General features: G+C 35.1%; 1 protein-coding gene across 2 annotated transcripts in view; it reads left to right on the top strand.

Moving 5' to 3' along the window:
• The window catches only part of LOC142354305 (mitochondrial chaperone BCS1-like), a 144,268-nt gene that overhangs the window by 55,539 nt on the left and 65,005 nt on the right, over positions 1-23,724 (top strand). Inside the window, exons 2-8 of one of the 2 annotated variants that reach the window (XM_075406570.1) lie at positions 4,116-4,240; positions 4,688-4,851; positions 11,720-11,954; positions 12,502-12,679; positions 20,141-20,272; positions 22,732-22,899; positions 23,262-23,709. The exons of the other annotated variant lie outside the window; for it this stretch is intronic. Coding sequence (XP_075262685.1) covers positions 4,126-4,240; positions 4,688-4,851; positions 11,720-11,954; positions 12,502-12,679; positions 20,141-20,272; positions 22,732-22,899; positions 23,262-23,550 — 1,281 coding nt within the window. The 5' untranslated portion in view covers positions 4,116-4,125 and the 3' untranslated portion in view covers positions 23,551-23,709. Of the gene's footprint in view, positions 1-4,115; positions 4,241-4,687; positions 4,852-11,719; positions 11,955-12,501; positions 12,680-20,140; positions 20,273-22,731; positions 22,900-23,261; positions 23,710-23,724 lie in introns of those variants that run through there. 2 annotated transcript variants of the gene reach the window in all.

The raw sequence follows: 23,724 nt of genomic DNA, 5'->3' as shown, positions 1-23,724 counted from the left end.
TATTAAATATTTGCTAGGGGGCAATTGAATGGCTTTCAAAATTTAAATAGAACAAAATTCTTTTTTTGAGACCTACATCAGAAACCGATCAGGTACTTTACACTAAAAGCCATAACTGCTGTTAGAACCATTGAATTTATAAGCATAAGAGTTAGCGCGATAAGGCAACTCATTATTGTAAGGATTATTATGAGAGTAATTTACTGCTCTTTGGAAAGGTTGGTACCTGTTTTGTCTGGTAAATTGAGCTCTTACAAGTTTCAATGGTTGCCTCGCTTGCGTATTATCAGTGGCTCCTGGACTGAGCAATTCGATCATTGGATGATAGCAACAAGTGAGAAAGTAGCCAGTTTTTCAATAATGGAACGCCATGCTGATAATTGAAATGAACATTGTCATAGAACAAATAATTATAGCTCGTTGAGTCACCAGTTTTTTTTGCAGCGCTTTTAACATAATCGTTTAGGGGCAAAATTTTAAACCGATCAACGTTGTCATAGTTATCATGAAGTAATGAATTAAATTTATCTATAATATTGTTCTTCTGAGTGTTATGTTCAAGATCCTTTAAAGGTGGTATTTCACAGAGTACAAATGTTTCTGGTGTGAATTTTTCAACGCAAAGATTAACCAGTTGTTTGAATTCTTCAAAATTTACTTCAGCAGATTTAGACGTATGTTTCAGCACGTTATTGGTTCCGTCTTGTAAGACCAAAGTTTTCAATTTTTTTGCCTCGTAATCCTTCAGTACTCTCAATTTTCCATTTGTTGTTGACCCCCGATAAGCATGCACCCCAATATCAGCAGGTATTGTTGTATCTTGCTCTAGTTTTCCAATAATGCTGCTCCCAATAATTAAATTTTCGTTAACATTCTTAATTGAAATTTTTTGGAAATCTCTTACTTGTTCACTGTTGTCTGTTTGGATAGTTACTTCGACCATAGCATGTTCCCTATTGTATTATAATAAGTTAATAAAAAATTTCTAGTTGCCATGGAATAGGTTTCAACTTTTGAATATCTCAAATTTTAGCAATTTTTTTTGACAAAATTTGCATTTTTTTCAGGGTTTTCAAAATTTTTGTCATTTAGTTGTTCCAGATCGCAAAGCAATCTCCTTTGAGGTTTGTTAATAGGGCACTGCATAGTTTCTAGTAACAATGGAATGGTTTTTAACCTTTAAATCTCTCAATTTTTAGCATTTTTTGGTAAAATTTGCAATTTTTTATAAGGCTTCCTAACGTTTTTGTCAGTTTTTGGTATTCGTCCATTCTCAAGTTCAAGAAAACATATTCCACGTTCTGATAAAAATTTACTGCATGATTTTAAGTTTCAACAATTTACTTTTTTGACTTTTTGAAGTTTTTTGATAAAATCTGCAATTTTTTAAGGCTTCTAAAATTTTTGTCAGTTTTTGATATTCATCCATTCTGAAGTGCGAAAAGAGATATTCGACGCTCTGATAAAAATTTACTGTATGAGTTTTAGTTTCAATGGATTTGTTTTCAACAATTTAACCTTTCGACTTTTTGAAGTTTTTTTTATAAAGTTTGCAATTTTTTTCAAGTTTTCAAAACATTTGTATTTTATTTTTTTTCTTGCCTCAGTAGACAGATAACCTCATCCAGGGTTTGATGGTTTGCTATTAAATATTTGCTAGGGGGGCAATTGAATGGCTTTCAAAATTCAAATAGAACGAAATTCTTATTTTGAAGTTTTAAATTTTTTCTAAAATTTATTGCCTATCGATCTATGAGCCAATGAGTTTTTCAACGATTGGATTTGGGTTACTGGATAGCCTCTAGAGACACAGAATTGATTTTGAAGACATTTATATCACAATTTTCTGCAACATTTCCTCATAATTTGCTATTGATTTCTTTAAATTTTTTGTTCATTTTCGAGTTAATCGATCTTCAAGGGCCAATGAATATTTTTCAGGTCTTGCAGATATAATACTGGGTCGATTTGAGAAACAAAAATTGGTTTTGAACGTATTCTTGAAGTAGATATTTTTAAAGGGAACAATTTTGCTTTAGGTTTAAAAGCTTCAAGAGTTTTAGCAATGAGTTTATTTTCGTTTAGTTTTGATTCTTTTAGTTTCTCATTTTTTTATGATTTTGTTTGCGTTCTGGCATTGTTCAATTGATCTGCTGATCAGGTTGAGTACGTCTGAGTTTTTCATTCAATTCTTTGAATTGTTTTTCAGGAGTTGTCCTGCTATGTTTTTTTACTTCGTCGAACTTTTTTTCGCTTTACCCATTTTGCCTCTTTTTCGACATTTTGCCTGAAATCTTTTTGACTTCTCTAGGCTAGTTTCACTCTTCTGTCATTCTGCTCAAAGTCCTTTTAAACAGCAACTGCTCAGCAAAGCAATTCAAAATGAAGAGAGTCAGTATAAAAAATCAAAGTCAGAAATAAAACGGGATAAACCCATTAAGCACATTTTTAGATGCCCGGTAATGGAACTTTGTTCTCATAACTTTGTTACTATCTATAATGCTTATTGGTATTGATACTAGAACCTGTAGCCTCTCACTGAGATGCAGGAGTATGTTCAATTACGAAATGACATCAAAATTAAATCGCACTTAAATTGTTTTTATACAAAAATCAATTTTTTGTTGATATTTTGTTTTATTTCAATCCCAATAGAGTTATGGGAGTCAACGGCGGCTATTTTCCGGCAATCTGCCGGATATGTTTTCAAAATTTTATCTAGGCCACAGCTGAATTGAATTGCCCTGCCTGTTACTCGAGGGCAATTTTTACAACGTTAGTCGGTTTGTTTGATATTTATTAATAGCCGCGAAGCGATAGCTTTTCGGCTATTGGGGTTATCGTGGTTTTTTTTTACAATAGAAAGGATTTGGATTGTATTGGTGTGCTGTCTTTTTAAAGATCTGTTCACGCTTTTTTTTGGTTTTTTTCACGTCAAGTTAAATTAGAGTGATGATTTTAGTCACGCTGAATTACTTAAGGGGGTCACGCTGAATTACTTAAGGGGGTCACGCTGATGATTTTAGTCACACGGAATTACTAAAAATTAGATCTGATTTTTTTGTCTTGCTTGTTTTTTTAATCTTGTGGTAAATTTACTTAATCTCAATGGTGTCAAACTAATTTGTCTTATTGGACATCTAACACAGCTTTTTTGTCAGGTCAAAGCTGAATCAATTCTTTGGATTGTAATTCAGGACTTGCCCTGCTCTGTTTTTTTTTTAATTTGTCTTCTCCATCGATGTTTCTTGCGACCATTGACTTTTTCAATTGCAGTGACTTCTACTGCTTTTCAGTTAAAATTTGTGTGTGACGTTTTCTATTTGTGGCATAAGTTAAAGATCAATAGTGTGCTTCTGAGTAATGCCAAGCGTACATGCCCTAGTTCTTGAGTATCAGAGTCTTGATTTTTTGATTTCGAATATTGAAAAGGCTCTATTAGGGCTTTTCCTTCCTTATAGAGCGTATGTGTCTCACAAAAATGACAGTCCGAATCTAACTCAAAAAGTCTAGTGGTCTATTAATGGACTGGTGGTCAATATGTGTATCTTATTTCTTTAGTTGTTTCAATTCTATGGAAGGCCACAAGCGTCTATCGCGGCTATTTTCTGGCGATCTGTCGGCTATGTTGATACTTTTATAACCAATGTGATGGATTGGGCAATCAAAGTTATGTTTTTGTCGCTTTCTTGTTTTTATTTGCTATCAAATGGTGTTAGTAGTAACAATATTAGGGCTGTTGGTTTTTCAATGCTTACAACCGATTTTTCGTCTGATTGTTTTCCCGTAGGCATCCTGGTAGATCCCGAAGGCATTAAGTTCCTGGCCAGTTCTTTAAAAGCCTCAGTATTTTCCGAGTATGCCATTAACTGAAACTGTTGAGTAGACATGGTTTCAAGGGCAGTTCTTAACACTTTCACTATCCCCCACAACCGTCCCCCATTGCCCCCTCTGCCATTAAAGATACGCTTCTTTAGCTCAAGCCACCGACTGTCAAAGTCAACCCCTCGCCGATCGTTTGAGAGAAATTCGCTCGACGTTAATCGGATCTGCGCCGTTTGGGCTCAAATTTCTAGCAGCGTTGAGATGGGGTTAAATGTTTGCTATTTATTTCAGTTAGTTCGAATGGCTGCCGCTCCGCAGAGTTCCTTAGCTTTAGTGGACTCTATGAAGTCGCTTGGTGACAATCCCTATTTCGGAGCTGGAGCCGGACTTTTTGGATTGGGACTATTGGCTACTGGTAAGTTGAGTGTTGCCATGCGGCCCTCGGAATTTTGAAATATTTCAATGCTTGTTTTCGAAAGAAAACTCACTCCCGTAAACTTGTATATTCGAAAACTCTTTCTATAAATTCTATATTGTAAATTCTAATTAAGACAGCTGTATCTAAGTTAAATGAGAATTCTCAATAATTTCAGATGTCAGCATTTTCTGTCATGATCATCCTCGCCCTCCCTAGAGTTGACATTTTTATACCTTTATAAATGATTATTAATTGTAAAAGATATTCACACGTCTCAGCAGACTATACAATTAATTACCAGCACAAGCGGTTTTTTCCTTTATTGCCCCTCATCCCACCACCCAATAATAGACCACTATTATGGTATGTTTTCGGTAGCTGGGACAGTGCGATGGAAAAGGGACATAGATGCCAAGTTATACTAATTTGTACTCCTCCTTTTAGTGGCCAGAAAGGGAGGTGGATATGCTCAGATGCTGGCAAGAAGGAACTGTCTGATGACTTTGGAGGTGAACAGTAAAGACCACTGTTACCATTGGTTACTCAAATGGCTCGGAGAGAAGGCGCATAACAGGAATCATACTAGTGTTAATACTATATTCCAACAGGTACGTACCACAGGTTGATCAGTGAGTTAGATATAACTTCTTTAACGTTCTCAAGCAAAAACTGGTTCCCTGTGTTTATCTTTGCGAGTTGAGGTTCTACAATTTTATTTTGAGAAAATTGAATTAAATGTCCATCTTAAGCGTTTTTCATGACTTCGCTAGAGATGTACAAAAAAAGTTGTTTAGATATCTGAGTTTGCTACACAGCTGTGTTTGTTCCGTCTTCTCTTGTCCGGCTTTTTCGATGCGACTTTTTGCTTAATCATTTTTACGTCTGATTTTCTGTCTTGAGAAACTTGCTAAATGGTTGAAGCCGCAGTGCAGTCTTGTTTAAGATGCACTAGTCTCTTAAGTGTTGCCTTTACCGAAACGGTTGAGGCGTAGTTTCACCGTGTGCGGTGCCCCACCCGACACACACATACCTAATTTAGCACGTGAGGCTAGCCGTCTTTGACTTAAGCTCGCTATCAATAAAGTCATCACCACTGCAATTAGGTCATCACATCTGAGGGTAATTAGTCTGATTTCAATTATTTAATAGCCGCCGTCAGCCTCTCAACGGCTAATATTTAGGCGCTCTCCTTTTTTTCACAATTCAAAGAAATTGAATTGTATTGGGGCGCTGTCTTCTTACGACTTGAAGAGTATTGGTTTTCTTAAGGTTTTTTTTACCGGAAGTACTATTCGTTCAGACGCTGTTTTGACCTAAAAGCGAAAGTGAGTAAATTTGCCGTGTGAACTAATTTTTTCTGAGCGACAGAAGTTTTTTTGATCATGGGCTGCGTTTACTGAATGACTTTTTGACTTTGACAAGTAGTTTTTGACTGAATGGCACATATAGATAACCGTGTTTCTGCCCAAGTGGCCCTGTTTTTTAATAGCCGCGAAGCGATAGCTGAGGCTATTATTGGCCTTCTCTTGGTTTTTATAGCTGCAAAGCTGTAAGCTGAGCGAAGCTATATTGCGGTGCTCTTGTTTTTTTTGTTTCGTCGTGTGCCGCTCTTTTTTCGTTTTACATTTGTTCACACAGCAAAGCTGAAAAAGTCAAATTTTCTGAATGACTTCTTCCTCTCACTAACGGCATTTGCGCGCGTGACGTCATTTCTCACTCGCTTTAGCAAAAATTTTTAGGTTATTTGCGTGATTAGATTTTGATCATACATGACTTGCTTCACTCAATAAAATGACTTTTGCACTTTAAAACTTAAGTTTAATCTGAAGGTCAAAGGAACTCATATGTGCAGTAAAGTTCCTTAATAGGAGGCTTCTGCGGAATGAATTTTAACAAGCTTTATAAATTAATCGCTGAATGATTTTTTACCTAGTTTTTTGAGCGGCGTCGATTTTTTTTCAATTTAAATCTGTATCTGTTTCTTTCTCTATTATGTGGCACGCAGGTCTATTCTTTCGCAGCTATTCCGGCAATCTGCCGGCTATGTTCTAATTTTTTACGTCGTCAGGATTTTTACGACCATATGACGTCACAACCACTTCAAATCTGCTTTTTTTCATTCGTTCATGCAATTTCAAGTGAATTGCGTGTGTGACGTCATTTTTCACTCTTAGTTGAGCTAGCTCTTTTGTTCATTCGCGTGATTAAATTTCTGGTCACACGTGACTTACCTCACTCTGAAACTGACTTTTCTTTGCTTTAATTCAAAGAGATAAGGTCAAATGAGTGCTTGCCACTCTTATTGAAGATTATTTGAGAGTAGCTAATAGAAACTGCAGTAAGTTATACAGATTTTTAATCACCTGAATGAAAAGAATAAGTTTTTTTTGGTCTGTCTTTTTTACCTTCTTTTTGAGACTACAGATCTATAAAGCTATTGCGGCTATTTTCTGGCAATTTGCCAGCTATGTTGCTTGTGATTTGGTTTTTTGTGGAAATAGTTTCTATTTGATGCTATATTGAAATGTAAACCTCGGAAATTGATTCCACAGTATTTTTCATAGCCTGAAAATTTTTCATAGCCTGAACGTTGCAGTTTAAAATTGGCATATATTTCTTGATTTTTTAAGTTAATTTTTGGCTCTTTTTTCGAATAATTTCTTTATTTTTGGATCTTTTACCTGTCTTTTTGTCCAAAAACTGTTAATGAGATAACTTCTTTTTAATAGTTAATATACTCAATGCCTCTTTCTACCTCGATGTGATTTTGTTTTATCAAATTGTACGTATGCTAATCCGATTTTGGTAGTTTGTTTCCAATTTTTCGCAGGTTTTTTTGTATTTTGCTTTTAATAGTATTTTCGTGCAACATGAGGGACTTTAATTTCGTTTTAATAAAAATTCAATCATTTTTAAGCGTTAAGTTTTTGAAAAACAGTTAACAGAAAAACAGTTTTTGTTCATAATTGCAGCACTAAAAAATTTTTTGACCATTTTTTGTTGCAAAATGTTTATGTTTCGATTCTGTTTTTTTGTTCCGTTCAGTAGGATGGATCTTTGTCTCGAATGACTCGTTGTATTTTTTATGTCTCTAATGCTGCACAATGAAATGTAATCATTTTTCTTGATTTTTTAACTTTCAAAAATCAAGAATTAGTCTTTTTGTTACGGTGTTCCTTACATTGTGTCCATATTCTTCACATTCTAGTATGTACTTTTCTAGCTTTGTCCTGGCGCGTATATTTATATTCGCTATATTGATTTTTCATTTGATACAAGATCGAATTATTTCAGCTTTTTTTAAAAGAATTTAATCAATTCTTTTGTTTGGAAATGATTTCATTCAAAATAAAGTAGTACTTGGATTTTGCTAGAAAGTCTTTTCCAAAATTTCCACTGATATTGCAATTTTCTTCCGGCCTTGTTATTGTTTTCAAACAATTTTTTGCCTATGTAGTCAAACTATTACTGAGATTTTGCGAGAAAATTTTCCAAAATTTCCACCTATATTGCAATTTTCTTCCGGCCTTGGTATTGTTTTTATATGATTTTTAGCCTTTGATTATTTTTCTGTTGCTTATGTCTTTTCTATGATTGATTTAATTTTTGAATTAGCATGAAATAATATTTTCTAGATTATATACAACAAGGAAGAAGTATGTGTTGTTTTTTGTCTTACTGTCAGTGATGAGAAGTCTAATTGATGTGGTTTTCTGATTCTTAAATTTGAGCACTCGTTTTTGAAAATAACTTAGTTTCTAAAGTTATTATCTGCCGTTTGCTTTCGCGATCTTTTTGAGATTAGAATAATGAAGTATTTGAAGAAAATTGCTAGCGCTGTCAGCTTCTTCAGCCTATCAGTATTTTGACGATCCTAAATGTTTCGGACCTTTTTAACGTTACCAAACGTTTTCAATAATCTAAAATTTTGCGGCATTTGTTTCTCTGTGTGACAGTGGTTTAAATTTCACCAATTTGTTGCTCAGATCTGGAGAGGTAATGAGTTAATGGTTTAATACATAAGGTAATTGCTTCAGCTGCAATTACGGTTTTTTGACGCTTCCGGAATTCTTCCGACTGTGTTTTTGTTACAGGAAGTACTATTCGTTCAAACGACGTTTTGACCTTAAAGCTAAAGTGATTAAAATTGCCGTGTGAAATATTGTTTTCTCAGTGAGAGAAGTTTTTTGATCTTGCGCTTCGATCACTGAATGACTTTGAAAAGGGTTTTTGAGAGAGTGACGCATATAGATGACAGTTCGTAGCCGTGTTTTTGTCTATTTGGCCCAATTTTTTGTAAATTGTTTCTTTTGGTGAAATAAGTTTACATCGATGCTGCATGAATAATTAAATCTCTGAAATTGATACCACAATAATTTTGCGCGTCCTAATAATGCTTTTCAAGCGCAAAGTTGGCATGTATTTCTCTATTTTTGGATTTTTTCCATCTATTTCTTCAGTTTTGGAGCTTTGAGCGGGCTTTTTCTACCCGTTCAGTAAATATGGCAACGTCCATTTAATAGTTTATCAGTTGAATGCCTCTTTTTGACGTGAGATTTTCTTGTTTTCATAAAAATGTACACTAACTAATCCGGTTTTCGTGATTTGTGTCTAGTTTTCCAGTTTTTTGTATCTTGTAGTTATATACTATCAAAACTCTTTTCAAAAACTCTACATCTGAACCGTCAGGGATTTTTGTTTCAATATATTTTTATTCGAAGTTTTTTTTTGGTAATAAGACTGAAATTAGGGAGAAAATTTTGACCAATTATTGATTTTTTGTTGTTTGTGTTCGGAGCTTGAACTGTTTTCACTTCTTATTGAGACAGGAAGATGAGTATGCGAATTTTTTGAGCCGCTGTTGCCTAATAATGAAAAATTCGTGTTTTGTTCTGAATGGTTGTCAATTGGATTTTGATTAGAAATTCCTATTAGATTTTATTTATTTTTCACAAAAATTGCGAATTAGTTTTCTCATCTTTTTTATAATGTCTGTTTTCTCCAGACAAACGTGTATTGATTGTTCCAACATGTAGATTGTATGTTTCCAACAATTGCCTAAGATTTATAGATTTAGTTAACCTGCTTTTATTAGTTTTTAAAGTATTGATTTGAACTAATAATTTTGACTTTTTTTCAGTTTTTCTTTTGCAGCTTGATGTTAAATACAAAATATCACTGGGTTTTTGCTAGATTCACTGTTAAAATTTTTGGTTGGCAGTTTTTTTTCTAGGGCAATTTATAGTGATAGAGTTTGGTAGTGTAAGGTTTTTTGCTCTTGAATCTTGAATATTGATCTTTCTTATAAGTCTTTTATGATTAGTTTCTGACTTGACGATTTTTTTGGCCATTTTTAGTTTTTTCGCGTTCATTGGGATTTGAGACGATAACTACTGCCTAATTTTTGTTTAGTTATTAAATGATTACAGTTTTTATGCTACAAATCAGTGTTTTTAATGAGAAAAATTACGGAGGTTATATTTCTTAACAAATTTTTTTTGTGGTCTCTAAATTTCTCTTCGAAAAAAAAGAAAATATTGACAAATTGACCTAGCTTCACTTTGTTGCTTGAGCAGTTTGATGTTAACACTTCCGTAAAACAATTTTCTGAGTAATTTTTGCTAGTATTAAATACAGGTGTAATGGACTTTTCCAATTTACTTTAGTTCAATGGGTTTTATGGGCTATTGTTCAAATTTTGACCTACTATTTTAATTTAAGTAGTCTCTTTAGTGAGTACCAATTAATTTAAAAGTATTTTTTTTCAGAGAGACGACTCTTCGAGTTGTTTCCGGTTTTCTTCGGTTATGTTTTGTTTTAAGATTGTTCACACATTTTCATGATTTTTGAAGTAAAATGGGAGTTGTCATTTTGGTCACGCCGAAACAGGAAGTGGAGAGAGTGGTTTTGCGGCATAAAATGTTTTTACTCTAATTTTAAAGTAGAGTGAGAAAACGGTGTTTGAATAAAAAATTCGCTTTCTCGCTAGTTGTTTTTGGTTGGCATGCGGCAATTTCACTTTGATTTTTACTGTTTTTTTAGTTTTTGGATCTTTTTTTTAAATGGTATTCCCAATCCATTCTTAGTTCATTCTAGGCTTAGTTATTTTTTTAAACCAAATTTTCTTTTCTCGGTAGTGGCTTTTTGTTCACATGCGGCTTTTTGACTTCGATTTTCTGATTTTTTATTATTTTCCTTATCTTATGTTTGGAAATGGTTTTCCCAATTCACTCGTCCGTTCTTAAGTCTAATTTTTTGTTTAGTCAGTGAAAAATCTTTGAATTGTACGTCAGGACTTGTCCTGCTATGTTTTTTTTTAATTCGCTTTAATTTTTGATCACTTTTTTGTTTTACATAAGTCACGACTTTCACTTTTGACTTCTGACCTACCTCACTCACTGTTTCAACTGAATGATTTTTTAATCCATTCGATCAATGAATTACACAAAATAGTGAATACAGTTAAGTGAATGAAATTGAAAATTTTTATGATAATGAATTGCTTGAGTAGTTTTCATCGGCATGCCGATTTGTTCTCAGAATGGGATGGTTGATTTGGCGAGGCCCACGAGTTTTAGATATTTAGCTTGTTTTTAAATGCTCTAAAGCGAAGTTTGAAGCAACTATTGCAAGTATGTTTTGCAAAATTTTCGTTAGATCGTTTTTGCGCTTTTGTTTGAGAAGATTCTTTGGTTTCTTTCGTAACTTTACGCGAGTTCTGCATTTGTGAGTGATCTCAATTGCTCTCTTTCTGAAATAAAATTAGTTGCTAAACGAAATAGATACAGGGCCAGTGTAGGATTGGATTGGCAGCCTGGAGGTCTGGGGTTCGAACCCACATGAGGTTGGTTTTTTTCGGCACCCATAAAACATTTCTGAGCTACACCCCTTCTTAATTAAATCGCCCCCGCTTGTCAATTGAGACTAATTCATCCATCTTTATTTGGTTTATGTTTATTTTTGTCAACCAGTTTTGTTTGTTCTACCTACTTTGCCATTTCGAAAATTTGTTAATATAAGCGAAATTAAATTGAAGAAAAACTGTGAAATAATTTTGGACATTTATGGCAATCCAATTCGTTTGTTGAACAAAAATGCCGTGATCAACTTGGAAAATTGCATAGACGTTGTTGTTAAAGTTTTCGATTAGAGTTGTTGCAAAAATGTGTGAGGTTTGAAATCTTAAATGCTTTTTAGCTCTCTAATTATCTCAGAATGTGGGGTGGGCCTTAATACCCAAATCAGGCAGAAATTTGGAAGCAGGAAAAATGTAGCAGGATTAAAAAAAACTCGTATTAAGTAGTTGCATCGGCTTTCTCTTTTCCCGTATGGTTCTAAGTTTTCGTCATTCGAGAAAGAGTTGTTTCTTATCGTAACTTTTTGAATATCAAAAACAACAATGGCATGGTGCAGAACAGATTACAGATGATAAAACGGGTTCTAATTTTACTGAAATTTTCCACTGGTTAATTTTAGGGCGATTCTGGGCGTATCAGTACAAGTTTCCTCTTCGGACCATCACCTGGAACTCACTTAGTCTGGTTCAAAGGATGGCCACTCTGGATAGAACGCACACGTGAGACACAAGCCAGAGATTTCCAAACTGGAATGCCATTTGAGAGTATGACGCTGACCACAATAGCGGGGAGACCGAGGCTATACCAGAATATTCTGAATGAAGCACGTGAGAGAGCCTTGAAGACGCACGAAGGTAAATTTGACATGTAAGTGCTGACGACTAATTTTCTATTGATCATTTTAGGGTTCAATCATTAAAATCGGGCAACACCACATATGTAACCTCAGAATTTGAAGCAAAGTTTTATTATTATTATGAAATGGCTGACAGGGTGATTCATGAAGTTAGCTCTGATCTGAGTCTGCATAAGAGTGTAAGCTTGTAAACAAATAAATGTGACTCCCACATGTATTATTCATGATCGCTGATTGTTTGTTGTAATGAGGCGTTTGCAACATAAATGAAGCACTTGGAATTTCTTCAAGTTTTTGGTAATGTTGGGGCGGATTTGTTTAACCTGTTATGAATCAGTAATTGGAACTGGTTTTCAAGTAATAAAGATGATGAAGTAATGCAGTTATAGAGACAATCTCATTAATTATTGGTACGCTAACGATATTCTGATTATTGAGTGAGAATTAGAGTTCCAAAAAGATTCAGAAAGCCGCTCTCACCTGAAATAGCGAAAATTTATCCTTAAAAGAACTGTCAACTTAGATTTGTTGTGTGCGTTTTACAGGCCGCACGAAGATATATGTACCGCGTGCTGTTGAGTGGCACGAGTTTGGAACTCCAAGACTGAAGCGTCCACTTTCATCGGTGGCATTTAGAGGCGGATTGAAGGAGGAAATAGTGGATGATGTGCAAAGTTTCCTCTCTTCACCCGAGTGGTATCAGAGCAGGGGCATTCCATACAGGTGAGCGCGTCGCACAAATCTTTTTGCTTTTTTAATAGCTGCCCTCATCTTGCTGGCTGTTATTACGTCCCTATTTTTTTACGACTCGAATTTGAGTATCGGTAGAGTGCCTTTTTTATTACGACTCAAAGAGTATTGATGGAGCGTCGTTTTTATCGGCAATTTTGTTGTGTAGTCAATTTGAAACAGGAATTGAGATGCGTGAAAAAAAGAATCTATTTATCTGATGTGAGCTGATGTTAAACAATAATATTAAATTAAGTAAAAAGTAAACCCAGCACCAGAAGGGACAGGCAACGAGGCCGTCAGGCCAGCATAAAAACCTGCCCTAAGAGAATTATGAAAATAATATTGATCATTTAAAGACATTTAATTTAAATATATCAATTTACTGCAGAAGAAAAAAATCCTAACGTTGCATATAAACAAATTAAGTTTACGAAAATTTAATCTCGCAACAAAAAAATAATTATATCTTACGGCAAAACAGACACTCGGCAAACATATTCGAAGACTTGTTCCAGGTACATTTAAACATAAGAAAAAAATTCAGTAAAAAAAATTAAAATACATCTGCAAATGCGACATCAACTAAGAAAAAAATACAAGTATTCATAAACTTTTATTTTCACTAAAATAAGGCCCGGTAACCACGACTTTCTCATCACGTATCTGGCCTAAAAACGACATTTAAAATTCTCCGAAATAATCAGAAGTAGAAAAATTTGAAAACTATTTATCCAAAAAATCGACAAGATGCCATTTTCTCGGCTTCTAGAGGTCGTACGAAGCTTCCTCAGGGGCAGGAAGCTGGCACCAAATAATGTCTCCCAAAACCCAAAAATCACAAAATTGCACCCAGCAACGTACACTTTTTGAAAATATAACAGATTTTATTATTTCCAAAGCAAGCTAAGTGGTCAAGCCAGCACCACAGCGAGAAAAAGGTATTATTTTTTCAAGAATACTGAAAATAACAAAGAAGCAACAAAATTAAAAACTAAAAATATGTCTAACAAGTTCTGGGTTTTGCAGAATATAGCTAGTTTTTTTTACTATGTTAGAACTTTGTTATTTTGGAAAAAGTCCACTCCATCATATCATCTGGAAGAACTTGATTAATTCGGAGAAGATTATACAATTTAGTGGCACGATACCTAATTGAATATCTTTCAATTTGAAGATTAATAAGGGTTCTTGCAGAAGTCGTAATTTGTGACTTTTTGTGATGAAAAAAGAAAAAATTATTGAGCCAATTAATTGAGTGAATTTTGAAGATGGATCTTAAAACAAACTTAAAGAGCTCATATATATATATATATATATATATATATATATATATATATATATGAAGTTCATAAACTGTTAAACACTCATTTTTCATGAAGATGTCATCTCAACTATCTCTTCTCTTTCTGAAGTATATCAATTTTAAAATTTTCTTCTGCATTATAAATATAAGTTCCAGGGCTTTATAACTGCAACAACCAAAAACAAGAATTCCAAATTGAATTATCGGAACTACATTGGTCTTATAATAATTCATTAGTTCAAATTTAGGCACGAAGTGCCTGAGCTTAGATATTATACTTGGTTGTTTACCGAGTCTCGTTTTAACATATTCAATATGCGAGCGAAAAGAAAGCTTATTATCAACATACACACCAAGGTACTTGACACAAAGAGGCTTGATTTAAATAGGGCACGAGTTAAATGGGCAGAAATCATTGGAAGCACTAGGTTTCAAAATCACTTGAATTGTTTTAGATAAATTTAACGTGAGCTCGTTTGCATTCAGCCATTTACCAAGCATTAAGACGTTACTATCTGGGTGATCTATTTGATCATCTACAGCCATTAAGCCAGTGTCATCGGCGAAGAGCAAAGGTTTTATATCTGGGCATGCAGCTGACAGAATATTAATGTAAATCAGAAAAAGAAGAGGGCCTAATATTGAACCCTGCGGGACTCCGTGCTCAATTTTTCGCCACTGAGATGAAACTCCATTGACTTCAACTCGCTGATGTCTATCACTTAAATAGGAAATTAGCCACGCTAAGCAGTTACCTCTGAAGCCTAATCGTTCTAGTTTGGAGAGTAGAATGGAGTGATCAAGAGTATCAAAGGCTTTCTGTAGATCTAAGAAGAAGCCGATTACTTTTTTACATGAACGGGATCTGACAATTTCTGTTAAATCAACTAGGGCATCAATTGTGCTATGTTTTGCGCGAAAGCCAAATTGTTTGTTATATAGAAGCGAAAAACGTTCCAAATGATACATTCTATTGTATATTACTCTCTCAAATATTTTACTCCAATTTGTTAGCAGACTAATGGGCCGGTAGTTATTTACATCAATTTTAGATCCTTCTTTGAACAAGGGTATTAGCTTTGCTTTTTTTCAACTTATCGGGGAAAACACCTTGATTTAAGGATTTGTTTATTAACCAAGTTAAATATGGTGCAATACTTGTACTCGCCGTTTTAATCATTAGATTGCTTATATAATCATCACCCGAAGAGGATTTTGTTTCTAGATTTTGTATGACTTCTAGGATCTCTTGTTCAGTTGCAGGAAAGAGATACATTGATTTCTCTACTCTTGAAATTTTAATTTCTTCCGATGATGGCAGATTTCAGATGACATATTTTGCTGTACTAGTGAAATGATCGTTGAAGGCCTCAGCTACATCAATTTGGGATGACTCAATGTCATCTGCTTGTGGCAGATTAAATACGGAACGCTGTTTGCATTTTTATGTTCACCTTCGATCTCATTTAATGATTTATATGTCTGTCTTGAGTTTCCAACATACAATTTAAATTTATTGAGGTAAAATTGTTTCTTATTAGTCTCCGCTGCTTTTTGAAAAGTTTTGCGCATGTCATTATAAACTTTAAGATAGTCGCTATTATAGGGGTTCATTTTCCAGTTTTTGTGTGCCTTATTTCTTTTATTGCGAAGGGATTTTAACTTATTATTATACCATGGCGGCGTTTCCTTGTTTTTATTTGTGCATGTTTTCAATGGCGCAAATACATTTAGAACCTCCTCAAAGATATCTGTCAAAGAATTAAAGCAAGAATTGACTGAATTTTTTGATATAGTCTGCTCAACGCTGTTTTCTAATTTTTCATACAAATTGAAAATTCTGAACTTGCAAAGGATTCTTAAGGAAAGATGTATTACGACAGGGAACTTTTTTCGATTTTAAAGATGTTTGAATTGACCAATGTAACATAGTTGGATAGTGGTCGGCAATTTTCTCAATTTTTAGAACACATATTTCACGTTTGGATACATTTTGAAATATAAAATGGTCAAGGCATGTTGAAGTTGACTGTTACAGGTGTTGGTTCCATTGGTCCAATTTCAAAGCCATTTGAATCAACAACACTTGAGCAGCTTTTTGTGAGCAGGTTTTCTTCCAAAATATTTATGTTGAAGTCCCCAAAAATTTTGAGAGTTTTGTTTGAGCTTTTAACACTTAGAAATTTATCAAGAGCGTCAACAAACTCAAGTTTATTCGCTTTTGGTTTATTGTATACAGCGGCAATGAAAAACTTGTAATTATTGCAAGCAATTTCTCCCAATACGGTTTCATCAAAATCAACTTGATGCTTATTCAATTGGTTACTTGAATTTATCACTTGAATCATGACACCGCCGCCTATTGTCCTATTATTTGCAATATATTGGCTTTATCCTTTCACAAGAAACATTTTCGGATCATCGTTAGCAGCCAACCAAGTTTCAGTTAGACACAAAATATCTGGTGGAGACTCAAGACTTAAAACTCTTGCTTCCAATTTTTCAAGGTGCGATTTCAAAGAGCGAACGTTAACATTAAGCACAGATAAAGATGTTAATTTAGGTTCCACTTTCAGATGGTCCCCAAGTAAAATATCCAGACTTAGGAAAGCATTGTAGTACATCATTTCTGTTATATCCCAGGTCTAAACCAGCTTGATAGGATCATTAAGTTTATACAACTTCTGATTATCTTTGCGAATACCATGAATTGTTCCTTCTCTGGTCCATACTCTTTCAAAACGGGCGTCTTTTTTGCATAATCTTAACAAAATTCAGTCTAGGCTTCGTAACGTCTTCATACACTTTGACATCTTTTAACACTTGAGAATTAACTGTCGCCTTCTTGTTTTGCATTATTGATACTTTGGCAACTCTTCTGGCAAAGCGGGCAATAATTGGCTTAGGTTCTCTGTTTGACGGCAAGCGATGAGCGATGGAAATGTCTGACTCATTAATTGGAGCTCCAATGGTATTCGCTAGTGACACTACGTGTTTCATCGTCACTTCCAATTTTTCAGATAATGGTTTACCTTGCGCATTTCTTTCGGTGACCTCTTCGATGCCTACAATTCGAACAGTCTCGCGTCTGTTGTACATATCGAGGGCTTCGGCCTCTGACAGGGACCTTAACAGAGATCTTTCTTCCGCATTGCAAACTTCACGGTAGACTTGTTCCATAATACTCGTCTTTAGATCTTCCATCTCTTTCTTTAGCAGTGTCTTCATAGAGCTCATTACTTCCGTCTTGACTTGATCAACGATATTTGGAATCGATTCAGCAATTGCTTCTTTGACTGTTGCTTTTATAAGATTAACCAGTTCTATTTGCTCTTCAGTAGGACTCAGCTCACAGTGCTTTCTTTTGGGATCTTGTTTCCCGATAGGCGTTTGATCCATGTAACGTAAGGCTGGTGGTTGCAGATTTGTATCACTGTTCAAAGAATCACTCATCACTGTCGCAGATTCACTCATTTGCCTTCTCTGAAACTATTTAATAAGTTTATCACAACAATTAGGCAACAAAACAAAATGTTTTACTCAAATTGCTGAAGAGTAGACAAAAGAATTAATGCTTCGCTTTTCATCTCTTTTATTTGAGAGAGAGATATGAAAACAGTTTCACTGATCGAGGGGAATTTTTTGATCACGTGAAAGCAGTTCATAGTTTTAACTCCAATTTTTCAGTCAAAAGTGCTTTTCCTAATTATATATACCGGAACTAGTGCGTTCGAAAGCTTTTTTGACCATCTTACTCGAATTTTTTACCCTTGGTGTCAATTTTCAGCTATTTTTACCAATTTGCCTTCTTTTAATCGTTTTCAGCATTTTTTTCTTCTCCAGTTTTTGATAGCATTTGAGTTTTATTGATAAAATCGGTTGTTCTAGCACTTTTGGTTGTCTTTCAGTTAAACTAATTTCAGCTTTGAGTGTTTTTTTTGTCGAAAAAAGTGAATAAATTTGAGCAAATCTTTTGCCAATTTTTGTTTGTTTTTATTGCCTGTTTCTTCCAATTGTATGATTCTTGCTGTCGTTTTTCTTGATTATATCGTAGTTAAGAGCAATTCTATAGTTTGTCAGTTGATACAATGATGTGACACTTGAAAACTAGACAGTGCACTAGAAACGATTATAATTTTCTAAAGGTTTTTTTTTTGCTTTTATGTTTTCAATTTTTCTCTGTGCATTTTGGGAGAATCACTGATCTAACAGATATACTCTAAAATTTTTCACACAAATGGTCGGAAGGTTGTAATTTAGTGTCTTTTCGAGAACTTTTTGAGTTTATAGAGAATATTTTTACCCTCGCCATCAACCGTCCCTTTGCTCGGATTTTTCTTTATGTACATTGTTACATTGTCTGCCAATTGTTATTTGTTGCGATTTACCTGTGTTTCTGCGTTGAAGTGTTTCAGACATTACTTCTGGAGTCGCAACTTGGATTAACTTATCAGATGCTTTTCCAGTTGTCAGTTAATTTTCTCATGTAAAGTTGCCTATTGTTTCAAAATGGTTAGTGTAATCAAGTAGGAGGTACATCAGGACGGCAAAGATGTTGAGTTCTTCCGGCTATCTCTTCTCACTTCGTGGTTTTCAAAATCAGTCCGGAGAATTTTTTACGCTAAAACAGCAACTAGAGCGAAAAAGCGAGTGAATGCGGCGAAATTTTCTTTAACTCCAATGTCAAAGGAGAGTGAAAAAACGGTGTGTGATTAATAGCTATTTTTTAGGCGCTCTCCTTTGTTTTTTAATAGGGGGGGCTATTTTTGGCCTTCTTTTGTTTTTTTTTTCGTCGCGATTTTTGATACGACCATATGACGTCACAACCACTTCAAATCTGCTTTTTGTTCATTCGTTCATGCAATTTCAACTGAAGTGCGTGCGTGACGTCATTTTTCGCTCTTAGTGGAGCGAGTTTTTTTTGTTCATTTGCGTGATTAAATTTTTGGTCACACTTGACTTACCTCACTCACAAAAATGACTTCCTAACTTTGAAATTGACTTTTATTTACTTTAATTCAAAGAGAATTCAAGGTCAAATGGGTGTGCGTCACTGTAAATGAAGGCTATTAGAGAGCAAAAACTTATACTCATTTTTAATCAAAATATAACATATCAGCCTTCAATGAAAAGAGAAATTTTTTGAGACTGCAGATCTACGAAGCTATTGTGGCTGTTTTCATGCCAGCTATGTTTATTCACTTTACCGTTTGGTCACGTTTTTCGTTTTACATAAGTCACGATTTTTATTTGCTCTCGAACGAATTTTGTAGCGATTATTTTAAACGTGGTCTTTTTTATGCAAATTTTTTGCTTGACCATTTTGCGCTTTTCTTCTAGAACATTCTTTGCCTTCTCAATTGACTTTTCCACGCTTTCTTCATTTTTGAGTGATCTCTTTTGCTCTCACTCCGAAAAGCTTGTCAAAATAAAATAGATTGCAGCAGAGGAACAAGAAGGGCCGGATAGCCGAGTGGGCAATGCTTTTGGTGAGGAGCGGGAGATCAATGGTTCGAATCTCAATGGCGTGGTCGTTTATTTTTGCAACCATGAATTTATCTGGGCTACAGCCCCTGAATTAAATTGCCTCGCTTGTCATTCGAGAGCAATTCTTCCGACATACTTGATATCTGACTTACCTTACTCACTGCTTCAACTGAATGGAATTTAAATTCTTGCGTGAATTGAATTACGCAATATAGGGAATACGGTCAATGTCAAAAGAGCAAAATCAAAAGAAACAGGATAAGCATATAAAGCCCGGTCATTAAGTCATAGTACATTAGGTTATCAAAGTTCGCTAAGAAGATTGCCAGCTTGCGTTAGTATTATGCTTGACAGCGTTCAGTTTAGAAGCTAAATTAAGTGTAATTTTAGAATCTAACCGAATATGCAGAATTTGCACATCAAATAAAACAAATATTTTTGAAACTTAGAAAAATTCGGTCAATTTTATCTGTTTGAATTCTAATTTGCGTCAAGCTGGTCATTTTCCGGTAATTTGCCGGCAATACTTGAAACATTGCGTTCTCGCCTGTAATTTTTTGTTCACTTTGACTTTGATATTTGCTAATTTTGATCAGTGTTTTTTCTGCGTTTGTAGAGTTAAATACTAAATTTGGCCGTAGTTTTTAAGTTTTATTTTTCAGGCGAGGCTACCTTTTACATGGACCACCCGGTTGTGGAAAGAGCAGCTTCATTTTTTCATTAGCTGGAGCAATTGACTACTCAATATGCATTCTCAATTTGGGTCAACAGATGTTCACTGACGACAGATTGCAGTTAGTTTTATTTTTCTCCATAAATTGCCTTCAAGAATAATAATATTTCATGAATATTACCACACGGTTTTTATCGCCATCGAGAAGTTAACAAAGACCGAGGCGTTGTTATGAAATTCAAGAGAGCGATAACACCCTGTGTTAATATTTTAAATCAACTCCCGTTGCGATAACAGTTGCATTACTTACTGATAACAGTTGAAATATATGTTAGCGCCTGATGAATACTACGAATATGTGAAACTGTAGCGAAACTATGCTATAAGATTAGACTACCTTTCCGGCCACTCTTTTCTTGCCACTGTTACTAAACAAAGAAGGCCTGAAAAAGATGTCTCCTTGGTGACATGGTTGTACACGCTTCAATAAGTGCTCTACGAACGGCTGTGAACAGCACTTACGAATTTGTAAACCCTTTTTTCAAATATTTGTTTTTGTCGTAGTTTTCTCGCTATAGTTTTTTATGCAAATATCTGTATGGAGATTTGACTTTTATACTCGTTAGAATATCACTTACGTCTTCTTGTGGCTCAAAGTCGTGGGCATAAGAGTAGTTCACAGGGCTAATTAAGTACATATGAATAAACATAGGTTGTAATCTTTGCTTACATTCAAATTTGTACGAATTCGCTTTCCTTGAACGCTGTCAAGTAGGCAGTAATATAGTCTAATTAATTATGGTGTAAGTTATATTTCTGTTTTTATTGCAACTTCTTTTTTTCTCGTTATGCCACTTATTATTGTAGATGTTTCTAGAATAAAGTGTTCTAAGTCGCATAATACTTCTATAAAAAATATCCTGAGGACTAAACATCTCGAGGACATCCTCCGATAAGTGGATTTTAATTCGAAATGTATTTAGTTGGTATCAGACCGTTTTTCGTCGGATGGAAAATTTCGGCGACTTTTCATCCTGAAAAACCGGATGAACTCGTAAAACCCGAGGGCAGCAAGTCTCTGGGCAGTTCTCTAAGAGCCGTGCTATTTTCTAGGTATGTGTTTCACTGATACTGCTCAGGAAAAACTGTTTAGTTTTGTGTCGGAATTCGTCGTAGGTACGTACTTCCACTGCTGAAGAGAACCACCCTTCTCGCCTCAATCTTTTCAAATGTTTTGTTCAAGTTCGACAATCTATTTTTTGCGAGATTTTGGATGTTCTTCTTTGAGCAGTTTTTAAAGTCAGATCCGTTGTGGTTGAGGGCCTCGATTTTGTTTGAAATCTCAGTGACAATTCGATTAAATGTATTTTAGTCTCCTGTTTTTCTTTCCAAAAAAGTTGCTTTTCATCTACTTTTTGTTGTTTTACGCAAGTCACTCGCTTCAGGGTTGCTCTCAGTCTCGCCGCTCAGTGAAAACTTTCAAGGTGTTTACTCAGTTTTCGGTACTTAGTGGAAAATTCAAAACAGCGACTAATAACTAGGCTTTTAAAATTGCTTGCCATATGAAAGTTTGAACCCAAATATTACGATTGCGTTTGTTTAGGCACTCTTTGGTTCGTGCACCGCACGATTCCGTTAGAGTTTATCCCGGCAATGGAGAATTTGCTTCTAGTACTAGGCGTAGTAGTATTCAGTTTGGAACTTGAATTCAACGCAAATATCTATGCAACCAGAACGTGAACAAAATATGAGCTTTTTAAAGTTTTTATATCATACTTTCCTTTTAATTGCTCTTGCTCCAAGTTCATAGCAATTATTGTAAACGTGTTGGTCTTTTCTATGCAAATTTTTTGCTTGACCCTTTTGCGCTTTTCATCTAGAATATTCTTTGTCTTCTCAAGTGACTTTTTCGCGCTTTCGTTCTTCATTTTTGAGTGATCTCTAGTGCTCTCCATCCGAAGTAAAGCTTGTTGCTTTTATAAATTGGTTGCAGCAAATGGAAAACAGGTGTTTGGTGGCCCAGTGGGCAGTGCGTTTGTTTAGGAAGCTGGAGGCCAATGGTTCTAATCCCGGCGTGGTTGAATAATTTTCTATCCGCTTGTCGTTCGAGAGCAATTCTTCCGACATTAGTCGGTTTATGTTTGATTTTTTTAATTGCTCTCAAAACAATTTTGTAGCTATTATATTAGTCCTATGGTTTTTCATGCGATTTTTTGGCTCCCCCACTAGGCTCAACCCCACACCAAATGCTAGCATCCCTAAGCACCAGCTGGCTATTAGTGAAGCCAGCCGGTCGTTTGAGAGCGCTTCGTCGGACGCCAGTCAGTTATGTTTCTTGTATTAGCCTGTTTCAATCTCAGTTCAAGTCAAAGAAGTCAATGGCGGCACGTTTCCGGTAATCTGCTGGCTGTTTAGAAACAGTATTGAAATATTTTACTCATTTTCCGGTTTTTTAGTTAAAAATCCAAGCGCAGCGACTAATAACTAGGCATTCAAGCAGCATTAATAACTAGACTAATTACTAGAAACTGCTTATCATGAGAAAGTGCGAACCCAAATACAACGAATTCATCTATTTAGGCACTTATTAGTACACACACCGCACGATTCCATAGTTCTGCTCGAAGACATTGACTGTGTGTTTCAAAAACGAGACCCGGAAGATCCTAAGGCCAATTATTCACCTGGTCATCTGTCCCTGTCTGGTCTTCTGAATGCTTTGGATGGAGTAGGAAGTGGAATTGGAAGGTCAGTTGCCAAGACGAAAGTTATTATTAATGTTATAACAATAGTCAATAATAGACATTTAATCGGTTGTAAATATTAATGAATGAAAAATGCAAGATTTTCGTTGCCATGTTTTCTTTGGAATCGGTTGTGCCGCTAGTTTCGAGAACGGAAAACTCAAATAAAATTGACTCCAGTTTACACTGAAGAAAACAGTCGCGAGTAGGCCCGTCTCAATTTAAGGAAATTAGGCATTTTGATCATGGCGTAGGGTAAACAGGGACAAATATTCTGTAGCAGCTTTCCATTTGTTTGATTTTCATCTAGGGTTTGAGACTGGATTGACTAAATCTAGTGAAATTTAAATAACATAATATCTTTAGATTGGTATTCATGACAACCAACTACCCACAACTCCTTGATCCAGCTCTGGTACGTCCCGGACGGGTTGACAAAAGTGTTCACATCGGTTACCTCGACTCCAGTCAAGCGGAAGCACTATTTGCCAATTTTTACCCAGAAACAGATTCGAAAACCCGAAGGGAATTCACTGAAAAATTCAAACAGTTAGCGGAATCGGCCGTTTCACCTGCTATGTTGCAATCTCATTTTATGAATTATAAAGATCAGCCTCAAATGGCTGTTGAGAAAATTGAAAATTGCGTTTCTTGAATTTGTTCCAAGTGAATTTTTTTCCTAAAGGAAGCAAACTTTCTTTTACTGTCTCAGGCTTCTGAAAGAAGCAGTGTTATGTATAATGGCTCCTGTTTCACCACTGTTTGAGAGTCTACATCATAAAAAGGTTGACATTTGAACAATATTCAGTTTTAATGAGTTACAATATCA

Source organism: Convolutriloba macropyga, chromosome 15, assembly GCF_964194025.1.
Source record: "Convolutriloba macropyga chromosome 15, txConMacr16.3, whole genome shotgun sequence".
NCBI lineage: Eukaryota > Metazoa > Xenacoelomorpha > Acoela > Convolutidae > Convolutriloba > Convolutriloba macropyga.
The sequence above is the reverse complement of the archived record's forward strand: the minus strand, read 5'-3'. Positions and strand labels throughout refer to the sequence as shown.